General features: G+C 38.3%; 2 protein-coding genes across 2 annotated transcripts; one reads left to right on the forward strand and one right to left on the reverse strand.

Moving 5' to 3' along the window:
* The first annotated feature begins 8,110 nt into the window (after positions 1-8,110).
* LOC145161084 (uncharacterized) lies at positions 8,111-8,991 on the forward strand. Its single transcript, XM_079080523.1, has 2 exons — positions 8,111-8,824; positions 8,913-8,991. Exons 1-2 carry the CDS (start codon positions 8,220-8,222, stop codon positions 8,917-8,919), a joined length of 612 nt encoding a protein of 203 aa, XP_078936649.1. The 5' UTR covers positions 8,111-8,219; the 3' UTR covers positions 8,920-8,991.
* Positions 8,992-9,255: 264 nt separating this feature from the next.
* Positions 9,256-9,840, reverse strand: LOC145161086 (histone H2B.9-like). The gene has a single exon (XM_079080524.1). It carries the CDS (start codon positions 9,772-9,774, stop codon positions 9,361-9,363), a length of 414 nt encoding a protein of 137 aa, XP_078936650.1. The 5' UTR covers positions 9,775-9,840; the 3' UTR covers positions 9,256-9,360.
* Positions 9,841-16,406: the final 6,566 nt, after the last annotated feature.

Raw genomic sequence — 16,406 nt, forward strand, 5'->3', positions numbered from 1 at the left:
ACACTTGTGATACCCGACATGTCACACCCCCGAACCAGACGGCGGAAACGTCCGGGGGCTTGAGCGTGACTCCATTGTTGTAGTATCATCACAGAGTATATAATTGAAACATAACATCATCATCATCACACATGTAACATAACAACATTCATTGTTTACATCGAGTATTGTATTTGAATACTACATGCCAAAACAATTAAAGTCTGATGAAATATAAATATAACAAAACATCCATTAGTTTGTTCGTCCCAACTTGCTTCAACGGTTTCCTGAGAATACAATTTAATTTAAAAATGTCAACATAAAAATGTTGGTGAGTTCATAAGCATGTTTGAGAAAATGATTTGTATAACTTTGTAATCACAAGAAAATCCTGTATTTTCTTAAAATAGTTTAGTATGTCTGTGTCCGATCTTGTATTAATGCATGTGTGTTATTGATTTATAGAATGCCAAAAGTGAATGAAGAGAATGTAAATAAAATGCCCCCAGACAACCCGATGTTGCCTGTAAAAGAAGAAAAGAGAAAGTTGTCGTACCAACCCCAAGGTTGAGTACCAGTGTGAGTAAGTTTCCGAGTAATCCAAGAGAAAAGAGAATGGTCTTCCGCAAACTTCATAACGTTAATTCCTCTAAGTGAGCCGTCATAACCATACTAAATAATGACAATTTCGTCTGTCTTGGCGTTTGTGAACGCCGACGGAAAAATAGAATAAGGTTATCGTCACCCTAGACTGATGTAGTCTAACTGTAGCGAACAGCTCAGGTGTGGGGTGTCATCCCCGTATAGATCTATACACAAAACCCCGCTCTCCCTCCAAGAGACTCTGATTATAACTACAAGCTACGATCGTACACTCAATAGGTGTCAACCGACCAGTCTCACTAGATCCTTAATCGAATTTTACACGAAGAGAAACATATAAACTCATTCCGGGCCCAATGAACCATGTCTGCGGACCACTGAGTCTCACTGAACACGTAAGTCATTTTCAGGCCCGAAAGAAATGAGATTATATAACATGGGCCCAAAATATATGTAAAAGGACAACTAAGGCCCATTTCACATGTAAGGTATTTATTGGCCCAAATAGCACGCAAATAATATCCAAGGTCCGTCGCGCATGTTAATGGGTCAGTGAGGCCCAATAAACAAATAAATAGTATTCAGGACCTATCAAGCATATTAATGGGCCACTAAGGCCCAATATTATACGAATGGCAAAATTAGTCTGTTTGTTATTTTATTGCTAGTATTAGCCAAATTATTTACCAAAATAGCATATAAAGCCCACTTTTTGTAAAAAATGACATTCTTGGCCCAATAATCCGAAAATTTACAATTAAGGCCCAATCTTAGTAAAAATAACACTTTAGTCCCCACTTTGTTCAAAACTTGTATTTATGGCTAGTTTTTGGTAAAAATAACAATTCTAACCCATTTTTGTCAAAAATATCATTTTTGGCTTGATTTTTGTGAAAATACACATTTTTCATGTTTTTGACTTTTCTGACCCGGTTGTTGGAAAATTTGTAGAAAAATCATCTTGAGTCGAAATTTGGATCCGTAAAGTCTGGAAGTTTGGAAATTTTGTCTACTTTATTCACAATTTTTATCATAATTTTAATGGCCTCCATCCAGTGGGAAATTGCTCACTTTCACAGGCTGGTCCGATATTATTTCAAATACGATAGGCAGTTTTGTAAAATTCGCCAAAAATTGTAGAAAAATAGTATTAAAACGTGAGAGTAGTCATTTTAAAGGTATTCATGTTTGGACCAAACAGTTCGAGATTGGACCAAAACTTTTCTGTCAAAGGCTGATTTTTGAGTTTAAGTTATTCATGTTTGTACACAACACTTGTTTTTGCTATTTTAAGTGTATAAATCTCAGATCTACAAGTTTACATGTATTATATGTGATAACACATACTTTTCTCAAGGTTTTTATGTAGATCCAAGTGATAAACTTCATATTCTTAACATATTTTTAGATTTATGAAGTAAACAATACATAATCACCAAATAAATCATGAAAACACACATAGTCATGCATATACACATAGATCTACACAAAACAACTTGTATTCTCCCCCAAAACAAAGTAAAAATCGAAAATAGGGGGTATGAACTCACTTTGCTTTGAAGTTCTTGGTTTGATGAAGAGATGGAAAGAGATAATGTGATTCTCGGCCCTAGTAAGCTCCTTGAGGTGATTTTTGAACTTAGATGGTCCTAGTGAAGTATGATCCACGGTTTGGAGCAAACGAGTAACAAGTTTTAACAAAATTGTGAAGTTAAACTTGCTTGAGTAAGAGTAGATTACCAATTATGGATGAGGACTTGATGCAAACTTCTTAGAAGCACCCTCCAAAGATCACGAAATTTTTTAGGAGTAGAGAGGAGATCTTGAGAGAGTATTGAAAGTGTTTGAAAGAAAATTGGAGGTGGTGGGAGGGTATGTTTCGGCCGAGAGGTAGAAGAAGATAAGGAGTTTTGTATGAAGGGTAATAATCTCCTTGAGGCATGTGATTATCTAGATACATGCTAGGTAATTATGTGTTGTCAAGGTTTAATCAATCCTCCTTCCATTTCATTATTTATTTATTTATTTATTTTTTTGTTTTGGGCCGAGAATTGGGCTAGAAAAAAGGGAAATGGAATAGTTTGGGCCCATTCTTGGTTTTGCTCGATTTTTATGAAGCTTAATAATATTTTTCGGCCCATTGGGCCCCTTATTAAGGTTCTCGGCCCAATGAAGCCCAATTAAAGAGTTTTCGGCCCATTAGGTCAAATGAAATCATTTATGGCCCAACAAGGCCCATTAGAGATAAGATGTATTATTCTAGGTTCACATGGCCCAAAATGCTAAAATCTTATGAATGTGGGTCCAATTAGAGCCCAATTAGGGTTCCTACGCCCAAGATAGTCAAGTTGAAGGTTTATTGGTCCATTAGGCCCAATAAGAGAATCCTAGTTCATATTAAACTTGAACCGGGATTTTTAGGGTTTTCAACACATAATTGACTATAGGAGATGTATTGTATAAGATTTTGGGCTTTACTGAAGAATGTTGATTAAGTTTGTTGTCATTGAACGAGCATAGTGTAACATCAAATTAGGGTTACAAGTATCACAGTAGAGGATGTTTACATGAGACTAGAATTTCCTAGCTAAAATGCTAGTTGTGACACGACACGAGATCTTACCCAAAAACCAACCTAATACTCATCTCATAACCCGAGAGTCGCAGATCTGCACTTGCATTTCACCCAAGACCTTCTGATAACGACAACCCTTGTTAGGCCGAGATATAAAGGTTCCTAAACCAACATTGAGACTACCAGTCTCGCACTTGGTCCAACTACCAGGTTCCCACGAGTCCAAATAACAAGGCTACCCGGCCTATAAACCTCTCTGCGTCACACACTAACCACCCACCTGATTCTGTGACTCAAGATCTAAATCCTTGACCCCACGGTCTCGACCAGGTCCCACCTGAATTGCCAAACTCACACGGGCCTCGCCCACGGGTCCCACCCAACTATACCACGGAACAGCGTCGCTCACGGATCCTACCCTTCTAGAGCTATACAGGCCCGACTCCGCTACGGTCCCCAATGGTCCTCAACCCAAAACAGAGAAATACCCCACCTAAAAAGTATTTTATTGCAAACTTACTTTTTACGTCACACAGCGTCGTGTCGATTTTGTCGCGAAACTTCGACGGGTCATAACTTCTTCGTTATAACTCGGATTTCAGCGTTCTTTATATGTACGAAACCCTTGTGACATATACTATAACTTAGTCAAGATTATTTATTCTAAATAATCTTCTATAAAAAAAGTCATTTTTGACGATTATTGTCTCTAAATTGACTAGTCTGAATCTGCGGGCGTTACAACAATCACATATCCAAACATAGCCTAACTAACTGCATAAAAAATATGAACATATCAAAAAATCGAAAGTGTTCATCTTCCCGAACAGATCCAGAAACGGATGTGTAGTTTCTCGAGCATGTAATTAGTTTCTAGGTTTCTAATTTTGTAATTTGATTGATTTGTTTATATAGTAATTTTGGCATTAAAGAGGTGGGGTTGGTGGGTAGATGTAATGGGTTTTAATTTAAATTTCTATTTTTTATAAATATGAAGTTAAATTAAAAAGAAATAAAAAAAATGATAATAAATCACTTTTGTAACAAAATGAAACCACAAGGACCAACCACCTAAGAAACTGAAACCAAAAGGACAAGTGCGTATAAGTTTTATAGTTGTCCTCAAGCAGCTAGTCTGGCAAACCGTAGGGACCAACCGTGTAATTTTGTCGAAATAAATTTAATCCACACCAAATAAAATAAAATGTTGGTTTTATCCTTTATGGATGTAACACAGCAACTAAAACTTTGCATACCCAAAGCAAGAAACAATACATGAACATTAGAAAAATGACATAACATGATTTGATTGATTTCTCACAATAGGAACCAAGTTTTGAAACACAACTTAGTAAATAAAAAATTTAGAATGCTGACAAAAATATAATCAACCTTAATACTGTCATAGCAAGATTAGTATGGAATCACCCTATCGACATTCTTCTTTTGTCAATGTGGCTAACCTTTTTTCAATTATTAGGATCCACAACGCCCTGATTTTTGAGCACTTTCATAAGACCCTGCACCCTGTCCTTGTTGATTAATCTTAATTGTCTGTGGTTGTAATTATAAAATAATAAAGTCAATTTCATATAAAAAAATATGAAGTTAAATTGACAAATAACAACATACATCAGCCTTTGTATCAGTTTCAGCAAGTCTTTGCTTTATATCCCTAGCTATAGAGAAAAACACCTCATCCACATTCATATTCGTTTTTGCACTTTGTTATATTTTAAATTAGAAACAATCTTACAAAGGCTTAATTCTATACTCGTTTGCAAGTGTCTGACCCTTTGAGGTAGGAACAGCCTAAAAATTGAAATTACAATTTTGTAATAAACAAATAAATGAAAGCACCTTGTTATTTTTTTAATTTAGAGAGAGAGAGAATAGTAAATCTTACACTTTTGGTCCCTTACCTACTTCTAGAGTTATATTTTGCCTTAAAATTTTGTTAATTTTACAGTTTGGCTTAAAACAAAAGTTGATATGAATAGTAAAGTTTTATGTTTTTAAACTTTTGCCACTTTATATCTCTTACTTTGTAAAATATCACTTTTACCTCCTTAATTTTGAACACCGACATTTTCATCTTTTACCTTTTGTATCTTTGTAGTTTGTAGGTTTCACATGTTTGGTCCCTATATAGAAAATAAATTAAAAAAATGGTCCTTGTAATTTACATAATAGGTCCTAGTGCATAATTTTATATATATAGGAATGGTGTATATGTTAAAAAATTATATAAATGCCCCTTCCTAATAAAAAAAATTATAAAAGTGAGCTTTTATCCCTACATAGAAAATGAATTACGAAAATGGTCCGTGTAAGGGTTTTTTTTTAAACAGTCCTTGTAATTATGTACGCAAAACCTTGTATGCGTCCCCGACGAAGCGGAGATTTACATTTTCTAGTTTGATATAGTTACTCCTGAAATATTAAAAAAAAAGTCAAAAATTGTTACGGTTTTCGATTTGATTTAATTTGTTTTTTAATTATTTTAAATTGATTGTAACCAAATTGAATAAGCTCCGTTTTAATTTGTGTTGGGTTATTTACTTTGATTTATCAGTTTCTTTAGGCCAAATATTATTGCAAAAGAATAAATGAATTTAACTTTTTGTGTTATATTAGATTATCAGTTGGTCCCTATATCAAATACTGATAAGTAATACTACTTTGCATTTTAATCAAATTTGTTTATTTATGAGCTTTATTAGCTTTATTTCGGACTATGGGTGTTTGACATATTATGTTTGGTGTTTTTTACATATATTTTCAAGTATAAATAGATGTATTGTGTTCGGTTTAATTCCATACTTCATCTCTATAGTAGTAATTCTCTATAAATTCTCTATAATTATATTTGCAATCTAAACTCGATTATGAAAAAAATGGCTTCACTAAGTGATATTCAATCGGGCTTGAAGTTCTTAGCAAAGGAAACGTAAAGGCGTCAATTTGGAAGATTTTTTAGCACCTCAAAGATGTAGATGACAAGCAATGGACGCAATGTCTAAGATGTATTGGTTTGTTTACAATACAACGGAATATGATATTTTTAAGACATTGTGATGATGTATATTTTTGTTTATTAATAAAATTTGCATTTATACATATTATTGATTTATTGTTTTAAATCGTGGTGTATTTAATCGAGTACTTAAACGCAATATAAAAAACGTACAATTTTTTCCCCCAAATAGACTGTGCTTTTAGGTAATGGGAAAAACTCACAAGCCTTAACGGGCTAGTTTTTCAGGGATGGTTTGGGTTTGACTGGGCTGGGCTAGGTGCCCATTTGTTCACCCCTATTACACATATTAAATAATGACAAAATTGCAAAAATGGTCCTATGCAAATTTTTGGGGTTTTAGTCCAAACCCCAAGTTTTTTTGATTCATGGTCCTTTTGGAGTGCTTTGTATGTGAAAATGGTCCCTCCGAAAATTGAAATGACTATAATACCCTTGGGGTATTTATTTTTCATTTTTCTTAAAATTTAATATTTATTTATTTATTTTAACAACTAAAAAAATAAAAAGGGGCCCACCTCTCTCTCTCTCTCTCTCTCTCTCTCTCTCTCTTTGAGTGTGTATTCTACTGTATGAAAAATATTTCCCCATTTCTTCATCTTCTTGGTTCCAATTATCCACAGGCATGACTACCCAAGCTTCCCTCTTTGCACTCGTAATCCCCAATCAAACCTCCCCATGGAAACAATCGTAACCCATCTCCTTCAACAACGTCAAACCATACAAAACCACCACCATCAAGGTTGCGGCGACAGGGGAGGTCCCCACCAAAGAAGGTCCGATGGGATTCATCCCACCCGAACTCAACCCCAACATCTCATCTCCAATCTTCGTCGGAAGCACCGACGGGCTGCTAAGAAAAGGATTTCTGGGTTTTTGGTTGACAGTTTTTCTAGGTTTTATTTTAGATTTCCTGATTTTGGGATGGTCGTCACTACCATCTACATCCCCTGTTCTTGACTTCAACCCACAAATCAGAAATCAAGGTAGAGAGATATCTCTTTAGTGTTATGGAGTTCTTAGGCTATTAGAAAGAACATGCAAACAAGACATTTGATGCAAAGAAGAGGGATGTGTTTTGTGCTTTTCTAATTATGCCATTCGTTTGTAAAAGAGGAGTAATAGGTTCTTATGGGGTTTTTGTTCGTTTGCAACCCAAACAACAGGAAATCGCATTTAGGGAGGTTTAAATCATTTATGAACTCACTATTTACAGGAAATCAAGAACATGTCTTTGATAATCAAGAATAACTGAACTCATTTGGGGTTTCAGTTCTTGTTGTTACTTGTTAGCCTTATGCAATTAAACATAGAATCAACACAATTTCTTTAGTGAAATCCCATATGGACATGGTGAATAATTGATGAGTACTATAAGGTGAACTTGATGATTGGATGATGTTTGCTAGCTTAAAACTGTGGTGAAGATGGCGATGATGGTGGACCAGGTGGTGATTTTTGGTGGTTAAGATGGTGATGAAGCTGGGTAATTTTGGTCTCCCTGAACACTAGTGAAGATCGCGATTAGGATTTTCCTCCGGCTAGAGAAGATGAACTTGGGATTGTGCCTAGTAGGAATGAAGTCGTGGAGAGAGAGAGAGAGAGAGAGAGAGAGAGAGAGAGGTGGGCCCCTTTTTATTTTTTTAATTGTTAAAATAAATAAATAAATATTAAATTTTAAGAAAAATGAATGAAAAATGAAAAATAAATACCCCAAGGGTATTATAGTCATTCCAATTTTCGGAGGGACTATTTTCACATACAAACCACTCCAAAAGAACCATGAATCCAAAAAACTCGGGGTTCGAACTAAAACCCCAAAAATTTGCATACCACAGGGACCATTTTTACAGTTTTGTCTTAAATAATCACTCTTATATTAATTTGCATTCTTCCAAACCAATGAAGTTTAAACCCATTTTCTAAAGGGTTTACCTGGTTTATTTTTTCCCCTCCGATTCTTCGACTATCATCTCTTTCATTCTAGCTCTAAAATTTTCATAAACCCTCAGGGGAATCAAGATGAGTTCATACTCAAACCCACCAAATTTCGAAAATCTCCTCCTTCAAACCCTAATGGGTTGGCTTCAAGTCCGTCCACCAAACCCTCTTCAACACCAATCATCGCCATCTGTAAACCAAACCCTAGAATCCCTCCTATTTGATGCAATAAACAACCTACCTGATACCGACGATGAAGAAGATGGAAACGACAACAGCGGCAAAACCCAGCTCGCGAAAGAAGAATCAAAGCTGGAAGATGAGGTGATTAAGATCATTCTTAGTGGAGACACGGAGGAATCCCTAAAACCGAATTCGGGTGAAGCTGTTAGGATCGGAGAGCATCATATTTGCATCGGGTATCATGTGGAACCCGGTTCGGAGTATCGAGTGTGGGAATGGCATGGTCACATCATGTTATTTGATGAAGAAAATGGGTATAATTATAACCCAGAGTATATCTATGGGAATTACTTCGAGAAGTTGAGAGTTGTGCCCAAGAAGATGAAAGTGAAGGCTGAGGAAGACAAGGTGGTGAATTCCGGGTTAAAGGAGCTGATTGAATCAAGTGAGGATGCAGGATCGGGTCGGATACTCCATCGTAATATGAATGTTGGGTCCACTAGGTATTACATCTAAACAACGCCATTTCTAATTCATATCTTATCAAAGTATGGAGAAGAATTTTCTTCCATTTTGACTTCATGTTTACAGGGTCTAGAATAATGATGTTGTGTGGTTGGGAAGCTTTGACACTTGCAAACATTGAATCGAATCGTTTTTTATGATCGCATACAGATTCGACAAACTTTATTTACTGTTACCATCCATGGCGATATCATTTCGCATGATTATTCATTATAGATTAGTTAAGGATTTTAGAGTTTTAAACTTTATTTTATATTTATGTTTAGTTTAGTTATGATGAGTTTGCTTTGCAAATGTGTTAAATCTGTAAACTCTTTTCTTATATGATCTATCAATCAGAACAAAATGAAAAATCTAATTCAGAAATATCAAACTTAACCTAAAATTTTGACTCTAGAGTCGAGATCCAGATCATCAAAAATCAATTCGATTTCTGTAACATATTTCAAACTTTTAAGTAAACCTTGAGCACATTATCAAAGTACAATCGTTCTCTCGCTTTCTAATAACAGATCTAAGAGCTAGTGAATTTGGTAACGGCTTTTGTGCCCTCGGAGACGGCGTGCTTCGATAACTCACCAGGCAATACTAACCTAACAGCAGTCTGAATCTCACGAGATGTGATTGTTGGTTTCTTATTGTAACGAGCGAGACGAGACGATTCCTGAGCGAGCTTCTCGAAGATGTCGCTGATAAAACTATTCATGATCCCCATGGCTTTTCCAGAGATACCGATGTCAGGATGAACCTGTTTCAAAACCTTGAACAGGTAGATCTTGTATGTCTCGACGCTCTTCTTGCTCTTCTTCTTCTTCTTCTCTATGCCGGCACTAGACACGCCTTCTTTAGGAAGCTTCTTCTCGGCCTTCAATGGCTTCTTATCTGCTGTCGATGGCTTCTTCTCGGCCGTCTTCTTCATTGGCGCCATATGGCAAGTGAAATCGGAGAATTTGAGATACGCAAGGAGATATTAGGTCAAAATTGACAAATTATTGGTGATAGAAATGTGAACCGACTGATTAGATTTATAGCGATGCTATCTTGATTTCTATTGGTTGAAAAGGGTTCACGGGGATTGATGACGTGGCAAGTGAGTAAACCGTCTAAACTGTAATTAAAAAACATTATTTTCCGTTTTACAAATATGATTTTTTCATATTAATTTGGAAGATAATACAATAAAACATTAAAGTCGCCACTTTTTTAACGGTTTTTTTTATCACTTTAATAGGTAATAACCCGTATATTATATCGTTGACAATAAAACAATTTATATTCTTAATTATACAATTGGAACATTGATTTGATATATTTGTAACGGATTACAAACCGCGATGTGATGATATTGCCTACCTAAGAATGTTGCTAATTGTTACTGATGATGTCCTGTAATCTTCAAATATTCATGGAATAATTACACCGAAAGGAGAACACACAACCCAATCCCCCCCCCCCCCCCCCCCCCCACCCCTAAAAACAAATCATCGTATCCACAAAACATATAAACATTCAACTCCTAATAATGCAAATCCAAGCATTGCTTAACACAATTAGACAATTATGCTTAGACTATTGTGTTCGGATATTCAAATTTTTTGATTGGTTTTTCAACAAAACCGAATTATTATTTTGGATTTCGGATTGGTTTTGGTTTATAAAATAAAAACCGAATAATCCAAAAAAAAAATAACAATTTATTATTTATTTAATATATCTATAATTATTTATTAATTTTGTAATTTGTTTTTTCAAATAGGTTCCAAAATGTCCGACTAATAAAAACATTAATATGCATTTTCTCTCAATAGTTTTTTATCTACAATATATTAAACTATAATATTACTTATTAGTAGTTGTTTATAAATTTTAAATCACAACTAAAAAATTTGTTTTTGTTTCTTAAACTAATTACAACATACATTAGTGAATACTCATGGTGGTGATTGTGGTGATAAAAGCGATGACTTGTACTAAGTGATTACACTCGTTCTACTACTGACGTCCTATGATAACAATTTACACTAAAGAGTTTCTTGATTAATTTTAATGCTAAATTTACTAAATACCTATTTTAAAAAATGTCAAGGTTATTATACTATTAGATTTCGTATAGATTGTAACTAATTTATGAAATACAACCAATTTCAAAAATACATCCAAAACAGTTCCAAAGATTATCAAACTTTATTTTCTGGTTCTAACAGTAGTCATGATGCTCCATGTAATTTTTTTAATTTTTGTACAAGTCTAGCTATTTTTTCAACGTTTAATTCATTAAATATTCATTAAATCATGAAAAATAAGAAAACGTTCATGAAAAATTATCAAATTATTTTTATATTTGTTTTACAGTGTCATTAAGTTGGAAAAAATACTAAAACTTCAATTGAAATAGCAGAACCTGATTTTATAAATTACCCATGTTTGAATTTAAGAAACTCGAAGTAATTACTAAACAATATCCAAATGAACTTTTATTCTACATGGAGTGTTTATTCTCGGTATATATCATCCAACAATTTTCTCATTGTTTATTGACCACTAGAAGTATTTATTTGGAATTTATGTTTCTAAAATACTTATTTTTGTACAAAAATAAGAAAACAGTTGAAACATCCCAAAAATATAGTCCAAAATTTTCGTAAAATCATTTATCTAAGCCTCGGCACAAGTGATGGTATTCAGGTAGTGGCTAAGTGGCATTACAAAGATACCTTCAGTAGTTGAGGACTGGGTTGGGTTATAGATTTCCCTAGGGTAAGCCTAGGATGAGATTAGTGTTGGGAGCAATAGTAGTAGTGCAAGGGACATGGTGGAGTCGTATGGGCCCGTACTACTGAAAGCAGAGGATCCGTACTCGATTCAAGAAGGGTTGAGATAAGACCAGGGAACTTGTAGTGAGTGCGTGAGATCCCTCAATAGTGAGGAGTATTCTGATGGTAGTTATGGTATGCTTGCAGCATGGTGACGCTACGAGGTAGGCCAGTGGGCAGTTCTGGTGCAGGTGAGGGATCAGGCTCGGGTGCAAGAGCCGAGCAGCTCAGGGAGCAGATGCAAGAGTTTATTTTAGCCGAGATTACGTGCAGTAAACTGGACCAGACTCCTTTGATCTTCGGTACAGTCAAGGAGGGGATTTTGGAGCTTTTGGATAGCCGCCTTAAGGCCTTCCGGGCCGAGATCGCTACGGGGCAGTTAAGGTTCCTCTGAGACCCAATTTTTATGGATCTCTGGGATGCCTCAGCAGGGAGGGTCCCGTTGTCAGCTCTTGTCATCAGGGATCGGAGGTGGGTTACGTACCTTGTCTCTAGGAGAGTCCACTATACAATCGGATCGTTGTGGAGGTTTTGAGAGCCGTACGCGAGGAGTTACCCGACATTATTGAGCGTGTTACTGATAGGGTAACCGCTAGGTTTCAGGGTCAATCAGGGGTTGTTCAGGCGGTTGATGGGGTAGTCGAGGTAACTCGGGAGCAAGAGTTTGGTTTGGATGTGCAGTTAGGGAAGAGGAAGCGGACTTCTAGTCAGGCTCAACGATCTGTGCAGTCGGACGCTGCCATAGTTGACGCCAGAGACCCGAGTGGTCGTAGTGGATGTGCAAGGGGTAAAGGGGTACATGAGAATGTGCACATCAGGTCGCAGTGTGGTAGGTGCGGACGGAAGGGTCATCTCTGCCGAGAATGCACATCGAATGAAGAATTGTGTCTCCGTTGCCATCAGCATAGTCATTTCAGAGCAAATTGCCCCCGTATAGCGGTTAAGGCAGTTCAGGTTTCATCACAGATACTTCGGCAGAGAGAGGGAGTTCAAGTTCCAACGCCCATGGTTCCGCAGGAAGTCAAGATCGAGCTGCAATAGATCGTTGGTATGTATTTCAAATTCAACTTCTGTTTATGATTTTATTGTTATGGTACTGCATCGATATTGGTAAGGTTATTTCAGAATTTTGTGACATGCTTGCGATTGAGTTATATGTCATCTGCATATCATGGATGTTAGATTAGTAGTTCGAAGATATTTCCCTTTGGAGCAGGTTCTCAGGATGCGGTCACTGTAGCAAGTGTGAGTGGGGCTCGGGAGGTGTTATGTTAGTCTTCGAGAGTGGTTCAGATTTGGTATTGGTTGGTTTTAGAGCACTAGCAGTGGTAAGCGTTGGTTGTCAACAGATCGACCCTTTAGATGGGGAGAAGGATTGGGAATCCTTTCCAAGCTGGGAGCTGTAGGGATTTAGTGGAATCAAAGTGGGGGAGAATCACCCAGTAGTCAGGAGCTGAGGTAAGATCGCAACTTGTATGTGTTCGCATCCTTGATGAGAAGGGAAGCAGCCTGGGCGGCTGCCTGGATAGATCAGCGTGGAAGTCGGGAGTTTGGAAAACTTCCCGACGTTGAGTTCGTGTATTCACAATAGTTGATGACTGCTTGGGAACTAGGTTGGAGATTTCCTCGGCAGGGCGCAAGTTGAGTCAGGATGTAAGACTGCGGGATAGCCTTCGTTAGTAGCTAGTTGAAGGAGTGTGGGCGAGGGCTCGTATCTCCTAGTTAGCGGAGTGTGGGCGAGGCCCGTATCTCCTAGTTAGCATGATAGAGATCGAGGAAGGATAGTTGTTGAGTTTCAGGATGGAGTTGGTCCTGCATAGCCCTAGATAAGTGAGACCTATGGGGGAGGCCACTCCAAGATATAGTTTGGGTGAGACCTGTGGGCGAGGCCCGTGTGATTATAGCAGCGCAGGTGGGACCTTGTAGAGACCTTAGGATCAAGATAGGGGATCGAGGATCCCAGGACTTAGGGAGCGAGGGTGGCAACGTAGGTAGAGCAGTTTTAGGTAGCCGAAGTTTCTTCAAAAGTTGCTGGGAGCGACTTAGAGTTTGAGATTGGGTGCAGTAACTGGTGGGAGTCCGGTAACCCATATATAGATAGATCAGTTGGGACCAGGGTGGTCCCGGGTCATCCGGAAGGCGGATGAGAGACAGTGATAAGAGGCTTCGTGCGTGCAGTAGTTGGCTTACTGAGAGGTCATAAGCCGCTAACAGCAGGATTAAATAATCTCAGAGTGAGTTATTTGACTTTGTGGCGCAGCTCTTGTATGAGTCTAACCGTTGTAGGGATGAGTCTTTCACTCGAAGGATTATCTGATCCACTCGTTGGGATGGGTTTTCAGCACCAGGATATAGTAAGAGGAAGCATTCAGTGGGTATCAGTGAAGTGACCAACACTGGGAGTGACTGGAGATGTAGATACAACAAAGGGTATGTCCTTCATAGAGAAAGGAAAGGTTGTTGTTTTTGGAAATTTGTCTGGGGAAGGCCAGTGAACGCGCAGGAGAAAGGGGTGAACCCCTAGGATGTCCAACATAAGTACTCGGGGAGTACCAAAAGGATTGTCGGTTGGGTAAGAGTCGTGCTCTCAAGATTATTGGTGATTAGAAGTGCTCTCGAGGTTCTTATCTTCAGGGATTATTTTGCGGAAAAACCAGACGGAAGGTCAATGGAAGTGGTTCTTGGGGGATCGGTCCCAGCAGGTGATGTATGCATCAGACAGTAATGGTGTGAGCAGATTGCAGGATAGTTGGTCGTAGCGGACTTCGAGGACGAAGTCTAGTTTAAGTGGGGGAGAGTTGTAACACCCTGTTCTGAAAGTATTCGCTTATGATTTTCAAAGGCCAATGCTAGGGGCGTTTTGGTCTTTTATGGGTCTTGAGTTTTATTCGGAAGGTTTTTAGGCTTAGGGGTGTGGCTTGAAGCGCAAGGCTTCCCGCCACCTTTTCGTGGATATAAAGTTCGTTGGAAACGGACCTCGGGTAAGGAAGATATGACTCTTTGAAGTTATTGGCATGATGGTCCCTAATGGAAAAAGTTGTCAAGGAAGGACCATGCATGAAAAGTAGAAGGTGTGTGGGTACGCCCAACGTAAGCTGGGTTATGCCCAATGTATAAAAGGAAATGGTCGCGGGTGTTTTTGGCGTACGCCCATCGTATGTCCAGTGTCCAGAAACCCTAGTTTTAGGGCCAACCACTATATAAAGGACATAATGGCTCAAACCCTAACCTCTTTATCTGTACCCCAACCCAGAGGAACCCTAGAACGCCTCATCTCTCCATCCTTGGGTGATTTTGACTTCAATAATCTCATTTTGGTGGTGTAAGCTTGGAAGAGGAAAAGAAGAAGTGGGCAAGGAAGAACTTGGGGAGTTGGAGCTCATAGATCTGGAATAGCATCACCATTTGGAACTCTTTTGAAGTATAAAGTTCATAACTTTACTCAAGAATGCTTAGATCTAGTGTAGTGTGGTTTTGGAGTCATTTTGGTCCCAAGAATGAACCTTTATGATGAAATCTCGTTTGTGAGCTTAGGGTTGCCACCCTCAGAGCTAAAAGGGTCCCATAAGCAGTAAAGTCTCCATCTTGAATGTCTTAATGGGTTCATGCATGAGATCTAGCCCTCTTTATGGAAGTGGAATATCATTTTTGGGAGTTTGGGCTTGTTTGGGCCAAGTAAAGTCACCAAGTTAGTGACTTTATGGATTAAGACGTGGAAAAGAACTTGGATTTGTGTTTGTAGCTTTTGGAGTAGAGTATTAAGCACTTAATGGTAAAGTGAATTAACAGGGGGAGTACGCTGAGCGTACATGCAGGTACGCCCAGCGTACACACCATTAGGCTAGTACGCTTTGCGTACATAGGAGTACGCCCAACGTACTCATCAGATTTGGGTTTGGCTTGTTTTAGGCCACAGAACAGGGGCGAGGCCCAAGATAGACGAGGCCTTAGAACAGGAGTACAGTAGAGTATGTTTATTTATGTGCTAGTATGTTATATGTTTGTATGTGTATAGCGGGCGAGGCCCAGAGGCAGGTGGGGCCTATGAGAGACAAATCTGTATACCGAGCGGGGCTCGATGCCGGGCGGGGCCCGATGCCGGAGCGAGTCCGACGTCGGGCAAGTCCCGATGCAGCGGGCGGGGACCCAATATGTGGTTATATGTCTGGTATGTGGTAGTATGGGGAACTCACTAAGCTTCGTGCTTACGGTTTTCAATTTGGTTTCAGGTACTTCCAGTAGCGGAGGGAAGAGCTCGGGATGACTGCATCGCACACACCATGATGTTTTAGCCTGGGATAATTTACTCTGATATGATATGTTTAGACATGATACTCTGATTAAATATATTTTGAATGAATGGTTTGATAACTATGGTTTTTATTATAGTTTTAAAATGAAATTTTTGGACATGATTTTTGGGACGTTACAGTTTGTTCCATGATGAGTCGTGCTTCATTACCCATCTCATTTTGGGGGTATGTCTTAGAGACTGCCGCCCATATCCTTAATCTAGTCTCGACTAAGAAGGTTGTCAAAACACCTCACGAGATGTGGACAGGGAAGGCTCTCTTGTTGGCACATATCAAGGTTTGGGGTTGCGAGGCTTTCGTAAGACGAGAGACTCACGACAAGCTCGAACCTTGTAGTGAGCAGTGTATTTTCATCGGCTATCCGCAGAAGTCCTTTGGATATCTCTTCTATAGACTGAGTGACAATGTTGTTTTCATTATGAGGAGAGGGGTTT

The sequence above is a fragment of the Lactuca virosa genome, chromosome 2, assembly GCF_052849685.1.
Source record: "Lactuca virosa cultivar CGN04683 chromosome 2, Lactuca_virosa_CGN04683_v6, whole genome shotgun sequence".
NCBI lineage: Eukaryota > Viridiplantae > Streptophyta > Magnoliopsida > Asterales > Asteraceae > Lactuca > Lactuca virosa.